Source organism: Haplochromis burtoni, unplaced genomic scaffold (assembly GCF_018398535.1).
Source record: "Haplochromis burtoni strain Fernald_Lab_line unplaced genomic scaffold, NCSU_Asbu1 Contig_454, whole genome shotgun sequence".
Classification (NCBI taxonomy): domain Eukaryota; kingdom Metazoa; phylum Chordata; class Actinopteri; order Cichliformes; family Cichlidae; genus Haplochromis; species Haplochromis burtoni.
This window is the reverse complement of record NW_024582815.1, coordinates 51,933-66,552: the sequence shown is the minus strand read 5'-3', so window position 1 is coordinate 66,552 and position 14,620 is coordinate 51,933. Positions and strand designations below refer to the sequence as shown.

General features: G+C 39.4%; 1 protein-coding gene across 2 annotated transcripts; it reads right to left on the bottom strand.

Annotated features, from left to right (window-relative positions):
* Positions 1-6,385: 6,385 nt before the first annotated feature.
* LOC102298015 (protein phosphatase 1K, mitochondrial) lies at positions 6,386-14,272 on the bottom strand. Of its 2 annotated transcripts, none has more exons than XM_042213564.1 (9): positions 14,181-14,272; positions 12,548-12,725; positions 11,902-12,078; positions 11,220-11,392; positions 10,992-11,092; positions 9,481-9,646; positions 8,396-8,540; positions 7,263-7,397; positions 6,386-7,118 (listed from the first exon to the last, which is right to left on the bottom strand). In XM_042213564.1, the coding sequence occupies exons 2-9, from the start codon at positions 12,656-12,658 to the stop codon at positions 6,987-6,989; spliced, it is 1,140 nt and encodes a 379-aa protein (XP_042069498.1). In that variant the 5' UTR covers positions 12,659-12,725; positions 14,181-14,272; the 3' UTR covers positions 6,386-6,986. The 2 variants fall into 2 exon arrangements, with proteins under 2 accessions (XP_042069498.1, XP_042069499.1); XM_042213565.1 differs by having other exon boundaries at positions 14,140-14,259.
* Between the last annotated feature and the right edge of the window lie 348 nt (positions 14,273-14,620).

The window sequence follows — 14,620 nt, the reverse complement described above, 5'->3', positions numbered from 1 at the left end:
AATGCACATGTCACAGTAGTGGGTCTGAAACACAGTGTTTTGTGTTTGTTGATTAATTTATATTCTTTTATTTAGTGTTATTCATGTTATAGTATTTGTATTTCTTGTTTCTTAGTTATTTTCTGTAGTTTCAAGGATTTAGGTTTTGTTTCTATGTCTCCCCGTATTTCACATCTCGGTCTCTCGGTCTCCCGGTCTCGTTGTGTGTGTGATTACTCCCAGATGTGAACACTCCCAGATGTGGGAGTAATCACAGCTGGGAGCCAGCTTTTAAGCCCTTCTTCTTCTTTCACCAGGTTTCACTCTGCGTTTAGGTTGTGTCAGTTTAGTCACCATCTTCCTGTGCTTTTGTTAGTGTTTGATATGCCTATAAATAAAAGGCACGTTTTTAGTTCAAGGTCACTCCCGGTGCTACCAAACATTGATTAAGCAGGGCTGTCGAACTCCAGGCCTCGAGGGCTGGTGTGCTGCAGGTTTTAGATCTCACCCTGGGTCAACACACCTGAATAAAATGACTGGTTCATTACCAGGCCTCTGGAGAACTTCAAGACATGTTGAGGAGGTAATTTGGCCATTTAAATCAGCCGTGTTGGATCAAGGACACATGTAAAACCTGCAGGACCACCGTCCCTCAAGGCCTAGAGTTGGACACCTGTGGATTAGTGTATCTGATAAAGCACAGTAGCTATCTGAGATTTTGGCGACGTTACAATCCAAGATATTCAAAGGATGGGCAGAGGGCAAGGGAGAACATATAGTTTTGGCCTCCAGGTCGGTGTGTCCCAGCTCTGATGTTACTTGAAAACTACAGAAAAGCAAAAGCACAGATACTGAGTGAAAGACAGGACACAATAGCACAGGTGAATCAGGTGAATTCGACATTCAAGATTCAAGATTCAAGATTTTCATTTGCTATTTGCGCACAGGACCAACAGTCCATGCACACTGGAAGTCTTGTGCAGAGCTCTCTAGGTCAAGTCACACTTTTTACAAGATAAAGACAAAACAAATAAAAAAGTAAAATGGAAATAAAGTAAAGAATGGAGCAATCATAGTATTTATCCATCCAGCAGGGGGCGCTGGAGCCTATCCCAGCTGTGATAGGGCGAGAGGCGGGGTACACCCTGGACAGGTTGCCAGTCTGTTGCAGGGCTAACACACCGAGACAGACAACCATTCGTGCTCACATTCACTCCTGAATTCACACCTATGGGCAATTTAGATCAATCAATTAACCTATGCCCACCAACTGCATGTCATTGCACTGTGGGAGGAAGCCAGAGTACCCAGGGAGAACATACACACTCCACAGAGAAAGACCCCGACCTCATGGTGGAATTGAACTCTGGACGTGTTTGCTGTGAAGCAACAGTGCTAACTGCCGTGCTGCCCCAATCATAGTATTTACTATATATAAAAACACTGTACAGAGAGGGTTGCAATACACTTCCTAGTATTAAAGTAAGGTGAGGTAGTGCTGTTATTTAAAGTGTTCAGTGTTTTTTGTTTTGCCATCAGTCTGACAGTTGTAGGGAAGAAGCTGTTGAAAAACCTTGTTCTGTGTGTGATGATGATGCTGTCCGCTCTGGTGTGTCTCAGACTGTATGTACAGTTTTTGTGTCTGAGCAGAGAGTGAGCTGGAAGGTGTGAGTCCCTAATAATTCTCTCTGCTCTTTTTGGGCAGCGTTGTGTGTACAAAAGGTCCATGGAAGGAAGTTTTGTTCCTGTGATCCTCTCTGCAGACTTTATGACTCTTTGCAGAGTTTTTCTCTCTGTCTGTGTGGTGTTCCCATATCAGATAGTGATGCCTGCAGTGAGGATGCTCTCTATCAATCCTATCAGGCCTGGGTGAGAGGGCAGTGGTTCATGCCGCCTTCTTGAGCAGCCGAATGATATAAAGCCTTTGCTGGGCTTTTTTCACTGTTGCTGTGGTGTTGAGAGTCCAGCTCAGATGTGATGTAACCTGCAGTCCCAGGAATGTGTGCCTGTTGGCCCTCTCCACCTCTGTCACTTTGACGATGAGAGGCTGCAGGGAGAGGGGTTTCTTCCTGAAGTCCAGTATTAATTCCTTGGTTTTGTCTGTGTTGAGGATGAGGTCGTTTTCCTCACTATAGTCAAAGGAGCTTGCAAAGAAAAGCGTCTGGAACTTCAGGAACTGAAGAAGCTTCTCGGATGAGAGGTGAAACGTCTTCAAGCAACTTAAAGAAGTCCAGACGCTTTTCTTTGCAAGCACCTTTGACTACAAAGACCTGGATGACTGAGAACCTTCACAGACATATTTTCCACACTATAGACAAGAACATTGTCTACTAGAGTCCTGTGAGAGGCAGCAGCCCTGTGGAGATCGAGTGCTGACGGTGAGCTCAGCAGACACACATCCTCCCATTCTCACCACCTGTGGTCTGTCTGTCAAAAAGTCCAGTATCCAGTTTCAGGTGGGAGTCAGGATGCTAAGGTCTGTCAGCTTCTCGATCAGCTTACCCGGGCGGATGGTGTTGAAAGCAGAGCTGTAGTCCAGGAAAAGCGTCCTGACATATGTTCTGCTGCTTTCCTGGTGTTGCAGAGTGTGGTGCAGGGCTATTGCTGTTGCATCATCCACTGATCGATTGGGACGGTATGCAAACTGGAGGGGGTTTGTGGTGTCCGGGACCATGTGATTGATGTGTGTGAAAACCATTTTTTCTGGACACTTCATAGCGACTGGTTTCAGTGCCACTGGTCTGAAGTCATTCAGGGCAGAGGTGTCCGGTCTTTTAGGAACTGGTATAATAGGAGTGTAGTAAGATCCAGGTGAAACCAATAAGATAATTACAGAGCAGAAGTGAGATTGGATGAAAGACACCTACAATTAAACAGAAAGTTACTGACAAATAGAGCTTAGGTGTACATATGCCCACACAGCAACATTACATGGAGGGAGAAAAGGCGAAAACTCTGAAGCTTTTTTTTTTTTACTTCAAAGTTGCTGTAAAACAGCACTGTTTTACAGCAACTTTTAAATTCTTACTTATTTTACTGTTGAGTGGTACTATGGCTATGACTAAACAAACTAGTTGCAACATTAATGTATACATGAATACGTGTATTATGATAATGGATAGAATTTGACTCTAAATAGTCTAAAAAGTACAGAGACTTGTTTTACCTGTTTTACCTAAATAATCATTACAGCATCTGTATAAGAGAGCAGGGCTGCACTTGAGCCTAATACTGATACCCAGTGTTTTCCACACTGGACTTATTTCTGATCACATATTCTGATTTCCTGTGACACTAATAGTAACAACTGCATTATGTTGGAGTAAATTCTCTTTAAAAGTCTAACTTTTAAAGGAAATTTGAACTCTTGTGTGCCTGTCTGTGTAGGTTCTCAGTCACCCAGGTCATGGTAATCCAAGGAGCTTGGAAAGAAAACTGAGTGGACTTCTCAGTTTCTTGAAGACCAGTTGGTCTTAGAGCTGAAGAAGCTTCTCAGATGAGAGGTGAAACATCTTCAAGAAACTTAAAGTCCAGACACTTTTCTTTCTAAGCTGCTTAGTTCTTCTGTGTGTGTTTTTCCTCTGCGTTGCACTACAGCAGCTTCCCCTACTGGACGCAACACATTACTACACACCTCAATTTTAACATTGTAGGGGAAGTAACAGGGTGGAGGGTTAGGTGAGCTTTAGGATTGAGAGTCCCACAAATTGTAAATAATATGTAGTAGAGACCACCAAGATGAAATACCCAAAATAAATCAATAAGTAATATTTATTTATTTCATAAATCACGTAAAATTCCCCATTAATTCCCAGACAGCTTCAGTCATAAAATCTACAAATATCTAAGCTGTAACTTGCAACCTATCAAACCAAAAAGTGAAAACAAATGTTGCTGCATTGCAAATTGCCACAGCCTATTTTAGAAACACTGCAATCAATTCACCTGTTAACCCCGTGTTTGCCTACTGGTGGTGGTCAGAGGGCCCGGTGGCGCCAGTGTCCGGCAGCCTCGCTTCTGTCAGTGCGCCCCAGGGCAGCTGTGGCTACAATGTAGCTTGCTATATCGCCAGTGTGTGAATGTGTGTGTGAATGTGTGTGTGAATGACTGAATGTAGTGTGAAGCGCTTTGGGGTCCTTAGGGACTAGAAAAGCGCTATACAAATGCCGGCCATTTGCAGGCCATTTACAAAGTCACACTGGTTTACAGAGTACATCTAGGTCTTGATGGACTTGACCATAAAAACTTGTGGCCACAGCAAAAAAAAATCCAAAACACACACTAATAATGACCACCTACAATGCTAAAAACCAAACAACTGTCTTACCCCAAATCATACCCACTCAGACCAGAGTGTGCTAATGGTCTCCAGAATTTCCCACAAAGGAAACATGCACCTACTTCCTTTTCAATGGTCCTTTTCCAATCACATGACAGAAGACAGCAAAGTGCCAGGTGGCTCTTGTTGCGAATATATAGATATTTCCTGCCATAAATATACATAATTGTGCATTACAATTTGTTATCTGTTGGTTCTGAACTCCACATTTGTAAGTCTTTGATTCTAACACGAGTGTCAAATCAAAGTTCAAACCAACCTTTAAACTTTAAAGGTCTGCCAGGTTTCTAAATCTCTAACTGGCCCTCTCACATGAGTATAAACACACACATGCACTCCCTCACAGAGGTGCTAACATTACAACATTTTCTGAAGGTCAGCAAACACGCCGTCCATCACAAGGCTTTCTGGGTCAAGTTCTTGTGTGTGTGTCACTGTTTTTTGTGGGTATTTAGTGTCACTGACACACATTATACATTAAGATACTTTCTCTGTGTGTGAGTGTGCCGTTGCAATGTCAGTGTCAAGTTGAGGCCATGTGAAGAAATTTAAGGACTCTCAATGGTTTCTATATTTACACACTGGCACCGGAACACCTCATTACCCACAAGGTGGCAGGAGATTCCTGCTGCTATTCTGAGAGGAAAATCCACCCAGGAGAAACTTTCCATGACAGCATTGTGTGTTGGGAAATCACAATGCTACATGAATATAGTCAGAAAGGCCAGCTGTGTGTATTCAGGCTTGTGTTAACAGAAACAAATGCAAACAAGATTAACCAGCACACCATCAGATCATATATGTCACTAACAGACCAAACCTTTGCCCTCTTAATAATTTAATTATTTTTAGCTACTATTTTCCTTATTTTAAAGTATTTCTTGTAAATCTTAATTACTTGTAAAGTAGAATTTAAAATCGCAGAATTGTTTACTTATACATATGTAGTTATAGATTATGTTTGCTTGAGAAAATAAAATATGTGCAGAATCAGGAAAGTTGTAAAAATATTTTGGAAAAAAAAACTATCCTAAAAAACTGTGGCAAGAGAGCAGCTAAGTTTCAGTTATTAGCTGCACTGATCCTACATGCATTTGTGTTATCGCGTTTAGATTATTGTAATTCCCTGTTTACCAGCTTGGATAAATCATCTCTTTCTCGCCTCCAAGCTATAAAAAACGCAGCAGCCAGACTAATAACTCGCTCTAGCAAGCGAGCTCACATCACTCCTATTTTATGTTCTTTACATTGGCTCCCAATAGATTTTAGATTTAGAGAATGCTCGCCGTCTCCGCTCACAGACTCAGAGTTTGTTAGTTGCTCCCAGAACACGTCTGAAGACGAAAGGGGACAGAGCCTTTCAGTCCGTGGCACCAAGGCTGTGGAACAGTCTGCCTCTACAACTACTTTGGTTGACTCTGTGGAATCCTTTAAAAAACAGTTAAAAACGTTACTGTTTAAACAAGCTTTCTGTTGACCAATGCTTTTTACATTTTATATTTTTAATTTACATTTGAACTCTATATTGTGTATGCTGTGCATTTTGCTATTTATTGTACTGTTTATTTTAATCTCTGTGTGCAGCGCTTTGTGACTACCTGTCTATGGTAGCGCTTAATAAATAAACTTTACTTACTTACTTACATGACACTGAAAACAAAATGTACAACAAAAAAAACCATTTCAATTCATTTTGTATATTATGGTTTCTGTTTGTTTGCATGCATTCAGTTGAATTTGGAATTGTTCTTCCGTTGTTTTTTGTAATAATATACATACAACAGCAGGCAACCATGAAATATGACATTTGTCAGTTTTTTTGTGAAGTCCAGCTGTGTGGAAGGCAAAGCAGGACCCATAGACCAAGGAGATTTACTGCTTTAGCTTGTAAACTCAACCCCCCCGAGTCAGACCTCAGTCATTAATAGATGCCCTCATAACACACTTTGAATAACCCCCATTTTCATAATAAAACAAAAATGTATTTAAAAAGGAAAGAAAATGCAAATAAAAATTCGGGGGGGAAAGTATAAAAACAACAAAGTAAAACAAATACAAAACATGAAGTTGTTTTCAAATATCTTTATTTTCCAATTCATTGTAATAAACAATTTAGCCAACAGTCAAATTCAATTATGAGCACTAACCTGTGAACGAAACTGACACAAGTCTGTGTAAGAAAGTGACACTGATAATAAAACAGAAACAAAATGATGTTTCAGTTTAAAATATCAAACTTTCTTCTTCCCTGTGTCAGTCAAAGGTCAAAGGTGAGAATGTGGAGCTGGGTGAGGATTTGTCTCATCAACACTGAAGTGAGATATGTGACCCAGCTAGAGATATTTTGTATTGGATTTCTCACTTATATTTTAAAACGTCTTTTCCAAACACAAATCAAACTTTTTACAAACATGATGTACATACAAACACTACAGCAAATCTCTGTATGTACAAGATATATATATATATATCTATCATTATACACTGTATAAATACGGACTTTCTTTTGTTAGCGCTAACAAAGGAAAGTTGATGCTAACATAATGTTTTCAAATAAATTTGATAGGGGTTATGGATCATTTTTAGTATAAAAAAAGATTTTTGTATCCTTAAAGTCATCTTCAACTTAATTCCAGAGCTTTGTGAAGTTATTGTGTCTTTGTGCCGTCTATGCCCATCTCCCACTTGAAATGAAGTTCCTGCTCATGCTGTACACTGTGGTGGAGCTCTGATGTCTCCCCCAGGCTCCGAATGGGATGATGATGATTGTAGCATTGTCCTCTGAGCCGTACTGCAACGCCTAGAAAAATATAAATCACATTATTTATGTCGGCAGACTTGGTGACTATTTGAATCTGAAAAGCCATATCAATTCAATGAAACACATTTTTACTCATTTTCTTTGTCTAATTTATAAAAAGTGGATGAAATAATAATGAAAAACCTGCTGAGCGATGACATCAGCAGCCTCAGTGGGGTCTTGGCATTGGTTGATGCTGTCACAGATCTCCTGATCACTAAGCAGGAAGTTGATACCGTCTGTGGTCAAAGCCAGGAACGAGTCGTTGGCATGTTGGACCTGCAGGAAAAGACAGGTGAGCTTTCTGACATTTCAGCCGTAGAAAGTACCGTTACACTTGTGTATAAACCATGTGAAATACCGTGTAAAATATGGATGTGACATCACCAGTCCCGTTATGAAGTGTAAACTTGACATGGACATGGCTGTGACTCTAAAGCCAAGGTCACCATAGACTCAGGGCTGTTTTCCCACAGACTTTATGACCTGAAGTTGTGTAGCCATTGGTAGGGCAGGGCAATATGGCCAACAATATTTATCATGATTTATTATTGAAAATTTGGGATAGCGCTATAACTGACGATATGGTTGACGCGAGACAAAATACTTTACAACTCCACAACTATATTAGTGCAAAAAAACCCATCAATGTATTTTCACTTAAACAAGCAGCTGTTTTTTATGTGCATTAAAGTTATATAAAAATTTAACAGTGCAAATGCAAATTCCTTGCTGACAGTTTAACCAAAAGGCATTTCCAGTGGGCTGACATATCCTCAGCATAACCATGTATAATATCCACAAAACTTAAAAGAGGTTATATTTGGTGTGTATCTGATGGACGAAAGCCAAACCAGTTCCACACCACTAAGTTGCAGCAATTCTGGTTCGTCCGTTTCATTCAACAATCCGCTTTCGCCCTTCTCTTCTCCGTTGCCGCCATGCTTTTACGTCATGTGCATATGAAAATGAAAGCACTGTGCATGCATGTTTTACCTATATTTTATCGCGATATTTTATTTTCTTATCATAGGCTAACATTATACCGATATTACCGTGAACTGTACGATGTGGCCCAGCCATAGTCATTGGGAAGGATTTGGGTAAAAAGACACTTCCGGGTTAACCTCACTTTTTAGACCTTGAAGCCACATCCATGTTTTTCTTTTTTAATTGTGTGGTATAATTCCTCCAGTGCAAGTAAAAGTATATAATTTTAAATAAATATTAAACTCACTTGAAAGTCAGCAGACTGAGGAAACAGTAGGAAAACTTACGGTGTGTCGTTGGGTATCTGGCTCTGCGATGACACCGCTAGCTTTCAGGTGGAAGTCTCCAATGCTTCGTGTCATGGCCAGCCTCCCGTTAACATTAGCCTGACCCACGCTGTTCCATGTCACGTAACCTCCAAACCTCTGGATCCTGAACAAAAATGCACACCCAGGATTACCGTCTCTATTCTGAAAGTCTGGGCACTCAAAGACCAGGATCAGCTGTGTGCAACTTTGTAAGGCTGTTGCTCTTTCCTACGTTTTTAGTAATTACTAGTTTCACAGTTAGTTAAACACTGAGTTGCACAAGATTTTCATTTTTACATATTATTTACAGCTACTAGCCACAAGGTGTATAGTAAACATTTACAGTGATAGCTATTTTTGTGGTTCAGCCTGCTTTATTTAAGTTATATGTCAATTGGGAACCATGAAGAACTGACCCAAGTGGCTCCAAAGTAGTAACAGTTGGAACAATTAAGGTCTTTAATAAGTTTATGTTTTTGCATTCTGCAGAATGAGAAACCAGACACCAAAGCGTTAACTAGCTTTGGATTAAGTTCAAGTGAAACAAGACTTGGTCTGCTGTTACATAATTCTAGCAGCTTATAGCTAAAGGTAAATCCAAACATCTGTCCCTGCACATCTCGTTTCGAGTACTGAATGAACCAGATCTAATTTCTGCAGGGATGTCCTGGAGCCCCAAGTCTGTGCCAGCTGTAGGCTCTCCAACATGCTGCAGGGTGTATTTATACACAATGATTTGACCAGCTGCTTTTGGGAAACCTGAACCCTTCTGAACTCTTTTATCTGTACAAATCTCTTTGGACTATAAGTGGTTTTGACTGAATCCCCCTCAAATATTCCTGCATCTTATTAAAATCTAATTATAATATTCAACAGGTCAATATTACTTAATTAATTATTAATTTATTTTTGTGTTGATTCATTAAGGTAGCAAGAACACAGTCATTTGATTGCCGCTAATAGTGCCCATAGTAATTGTAATAGCAGTACTGTACTGGTGGATGTAGAGAAAGTTTCATTAACCAGAGGGGCTAACATTTATTGTGGTAGTGGGGACCATGTACCGGTGTCTCTCGTCCTCGCAGTCAGGTGTGTGGTCTGTGGTGAGCTTGTTGGCTTTTCCATTCCTGCACAACATTGCCCGACTGTCACCAACACTACCGACCACCAGCTCTACGCCATCACGTAGTAAAGCAACCGTTGCAGTGGTGCCAGCTGTCAGGAAAGAGGCTGGAGAGGAAGAGATGCACAAATTTTTGATTGTTATATTATAAAGTCCAAAATGCTTTACAGAAAGTTCTAAGCTTGAGTTTTTCTTTAAGCACTTTTTGTATTGGTTATTTAGACATATATAGACAGTACAATAGCCCTTCAATAACTCCAAACTTTATTCCCTGTATATGTTAGTTTGATGTGATTTTAAACCAACACATTGCGTTATTATCTACACAAGTGTCAAAACTATAAAGATTAAAATGCTTTTCTATTAATTTAAGATAAAAGTTGTGATCAAAACATTAAAAATACACTTCAAGATTATCTTCTTGTCCACCTCTGGACTGTTTTCAGCTACTGATTACTTGCAATGGTGGACTGTGTCACAGCATCTTACAACTAAATGGAGACAAAACTGGCAGATAAGGTAAGTGGTGAGTGAACATTGTGTTGGGGCTCAAAAAGTGTATTTAGTACACTGTGAGTCAACGCATTCCAGCACACTCTAGCTTTCATATGTTTTACTCTGAATATCATTCCTCAAGTGTTTCCACACAGGCAAAGACTAGCATGACTAGCATGTCAGGGATTTGTAGCGACAATGTGTAAAACTTGAGACATTGTTATTCAATTAAAGCAGCTACCAATGAGAGTAATGGATGCTGCTGATAAAGACATGACATATGAGAAGATGGCAAAGATATGGTTACCTATGCAACTGGAGCCTGGAAAGTCCAGTGACCAACCATCAATCACTAAATTTCTGTTTATATGTGGTTTGGGCTTCACCCTTGGAGGTGCACAAGTTCACAGTACAGAAGCCAGGAAATATAAAAATGAGGGACATGTTCCTGGTCGGAGAAGGAGACGACCTTGAAGGTGGGATCCAAATTTAAACCAGTTATGGGTTTAGGTTCATTTGTTGGCTAAGTCACTTTACAGTTGCACCATGTCACCTCCAGATTTATCCACTGTGCTAACTTCAACTTTTCATTGAAAAGTCCATTACTCTCAGTGAATAACCATAATGAACTCTTTATTACTATTTACTTTCAGAGCATCACAATTAGAATTCAGTTGTCCAATACTTACCCTTTTTTAAATCACTTTGATTCACTCTTTATCAGCAAAGTCACAGTTCTCTATAGTTTTTTGTTTTATGTCTTAGAAACTACAAGACATAGTTGGTGTTAACATATTGTGTAACTTCCTTTTGGTATCTTAAAGATTTCACAAATACAACAAGTCACATTGTGCCTGCTGATAAGACCTGACAAACTCGAAACGTGAATCACTTTTTACCATGTTGGCTTCCAGCACTTTAATCTTTACGGCTTCAGAGAAATGACTTGTGTCTCACCATTGTTGAAGTAGCTGAGATGTGTGTGTAGAGCCTTGTCAGCATCTAAAAAGGCTTTCTTTAAAACTTTCTCCAGATCATCATCCTGTTCCAAAGCATCTCTGCACCAAAAAAATGAGTTTAGGTTTTTTGTTTGTCTGTTTTTGTGAAGTGCAGTCATTAATGACTACACAGCTTGTCCAGCATTCAGTTGTTTATGTTCTCATATTTAAAGGCAGTATGCTCAACCTGATAAATTTCTCCATGAAGGTGTAGCAGTAGTCTGCAGCATGCGGGCCACCATGGCCGTCGAACACAGCGAAGTACAGTAGGTTGTCATGAATATGGCCAATGCGGAGACGGTCCTCGTTCTGATTCCTAAGACCGAGAACAGACGTACTGCCGACCCGAGACAGACTGACCTGAGAGGTGGAGGAAGACAACCTTTGGTTGATAAACTGAACTGACTGATTAGCCATTTCATTCATGTGTCCCAACCATGGGGGGATATGTAACATGTTAGGTTAAAATCTTTTTGAACCTGTGACCATGCCCTTAAAATAGCCACTGAAAACAGTCATTGTATACTTCAATACTTAACTATTTGTGCATTTCTGAATATATCTATTCAACCTATGCTCTACAGACCTTTACTTTACTTTAATAGGTACACGGTGCCAGTACCCAACTAAACTCAAGTTCGCCTGCAGAAGTACTTCAGGTCTTCATGGCTTAGATTAAACAAGGTGCTGGAAATATTTCTCAGAGATTTTGGTTCATACTGACATGTTAGCATCAGTTTGAACTTTAGCCTAAAGCCTTTAGCCTGCCATGTGACTGACTGATAGATACTTGCATTTGCAGCTGTACCTGATAAAGTGGCAGGTGAGTGTATTTATTATTCTTTTATCCACCCACTGCTCTTTCCTACCTGTGGGATGGGTCTTCCATATCTGATACTGGAGGGTAGTAGTATTGGTTCTTCTATCCTGTTGTCCCAAATACCAAATGAGTCCCAGGTCATTGGACGGACGCTGATGTCACCGTCCAATCCGACTGATCCACTTCCCTGCCGCACGCCCACCATCCCAAACAATGCCCCGCCCACCTACAGGACGATCATCCAGGACAAAGTTAGACTACTGTTGTAGCTTGTTTGTGTAAAATCTGATCAGGGATTTATTTTTCTTATTATAAGATCGTGAGAATTGTGTTGTTTCAAAGAAGATGTTACATGGTTACTTTACTCACCAGCAACTAATCCATTTTCCAAAATAGTCATAAAATTTATGTCTAATGACAAAAAAATGATCTTTTTGTTAACACTATTGACAAAATATTTAAGCAATCTGTCTTTTCAGGTCACACTATGTCTAAAATGAATAAATCACATTCCTGGTTCTTCAAATGAGATTGAAGTGTTAATAGTAAATAGAAAACTCTGGATTTGTAATCATGCAAAAAACAAACAAACCCAATCTGAACAAATAATTAAATTCTGTTCCAATTTTCTGAAAGTAGGATTACATGATTTTATAATTTTGAAACAGAACATCACATGTAAGTCTCAGATTCACCTGTCCAGAGGCCGTGGAGGTTTCTGGTGAAGATCGTATGGAGAGGAAGGTTTGTCTGGAGATTGTGGAGCGACCACAACGCAGCATATTGAACAGCACTGCAGATGACATGACTGATTGCCTTTAACAGCTGTGGAGATTTTACAAAGGAGGAACGACCTCGCCAGGTGATGGACTTCTAAAAAGAAAGAAGAAAAATCATGTTAACAGGGCTGAGACTTGGTGCAGTAAATAAATTCACATTCTTCCATCCTCATGTTCCTAAGTGAACTGTATATGCACAATTTCCTTTCTTAGAAACTTGTGGAATTGTTAATGTTAACCTTCAAACCCAGTGTTACGATCATGCTTGTGGTTTTGTTGAGTTACGATTTGGATTCTTGTAATTTTTTTTTTTGTGATTTGATTTCTTAATTTTTCTTATGGTAACAACTTTTTGTAATTAGAAAAGTTGTGCAGAAAAAAGTATAGCATACTTTTTAAAAATATATATATAACATTACTGGTTTTTCCATCCAGTTGTCCAGATGTTAATAAAACCTATATTCCTGTAAGTTTGCAGGATGTGATTCACAACAATGTGACAAGAAGAACATAAATCAGGTATAATCATATCAGATAAATGCACATTATACTTTCTGAGAATCAGTTTTGAGTTTGTTGGGGTAGTTTCTAGGATGAGACCTTATTAGACTGAGAAGTGGTCAGATGTTGGTTCCAGTTGGAGTTTAATCTTTCAATTGTACGTAAATGACATTAACAAGGATTATGTTTCTCATTCTCTCTCTCTACTTTTCCATCCCTCATCATCTCTCTATATATGAGTATGTCCACAAATAGCCTCACGCCTCCTGCTGTGTTTTCTTAGCACATGATCCCCTATCTATTACAAGTATGGCATGGGCATGAGCTCTGAAAGTACAGAGAGTGTTACTTCTTTGGAAAGGAGTTTCCTTCCAAAGAGACACTTTTTTTAAAGATAAGTAGCCTATATTAGCTATAATTTAAATAATCGGAGAGACAGGTAGACTACTGAAGTTGCAACCTTTCCCCTATTTACCTTTGACATAATTTACATCTTGCCAGTAGTCAGTATGAACCTGTCAATATCTTTGGATTAAATTTCACTCTGCAGCTCTGGGGCGTGCTTAAGTAAAGCTGCCTTAACTCTGCACTTCAAAACAGTGTGGGCACAAATAAACACATATTGTTGACAAAACAAGGCGATGCCTGCTTCACAGATGAGTAAATTCAGAGGTCACATGCACTGACACACATAAAAGTAACAGTTGTAGGTCAGTTATTAGAATTTCGACCTGAATTTATTCAAAACCGAGCATTTTATTTATGAGATGAAAAAATAGCATATAAAAAAATTTAATGAGGAAAATTTAATAGACAAAAATTACAGAAATATAATTTTAAGTTATTCTATATGCTAAAAATATTTTTGCAAATACATCACACGTCTTGACATATCACAGAACATAACCTAAAAGAGTATAGCATGTTTAAATGAATATGACATAACTATGCAGGACTAGCAACTTTAAAAGTAAAGCAAAAACTGAACTGCAGCTGCACAAAACCACCTTCTTCCTGTTTCTTGTACTTCTGTTATTGATCTTCCCACCTTGTGCCGCCTCTGTAGCAGCAGGTGTCCAGAGTCCCAGCAGCTGCCTGGAGCCTTCAGCCGCTCTTGAGCTGTTGCTGTCAAAGCTCAGGGGCTCGGCTGGAGGGTATTTAAACTGAGCCGCACCCATCCAATGAAAACGTGAGATGTCCTGACGTCACAGTTGAATCACATGTGGAGGTTGTGACTATTTTGGGCGCCAAGCCAGTTGAAACACTGTGTGTTAGGCAGGTCTTTGTATGCTTGTTTTTACAAATAGTTAAAAAACAACAACAACAACAACAACAACAACTACAGCTCCAGTCCTAAAAGTTAGAGCAATTCAAAATGATTTAGAGAACACAAAAAATAAAGCAGGTGTAAAATTAATAACACTAACAACAACAACAACAACAATAAGAGTAACAAGAAGAAGAAGAACCAAACTCTGCAGATGTGTA

Coding starts and splice junctions, on each gene's coding strand:
- LOC102298015 (XM_042213564.1), bottom strand. CDS start 12,658: ATGTCATCTGCAGTGCTGTTCAATATGCTGCGTTGTGGTCGCTCCACA. Junction 12,079..12,547: donor CCTCCACGGCCTCTGGACAG/GTGAATCTGAGA, acceptor ATCGTCCTGTAG/GTGGGCGGGGCATTGTTTGG. Junction 11,393..11,901: donor ATGGAAGACCCATCCCACAG/GTAGGAAAGAGC, acceptor TCCACCTCTCAG/GTCAGTCTGTCTCGGGTCGG.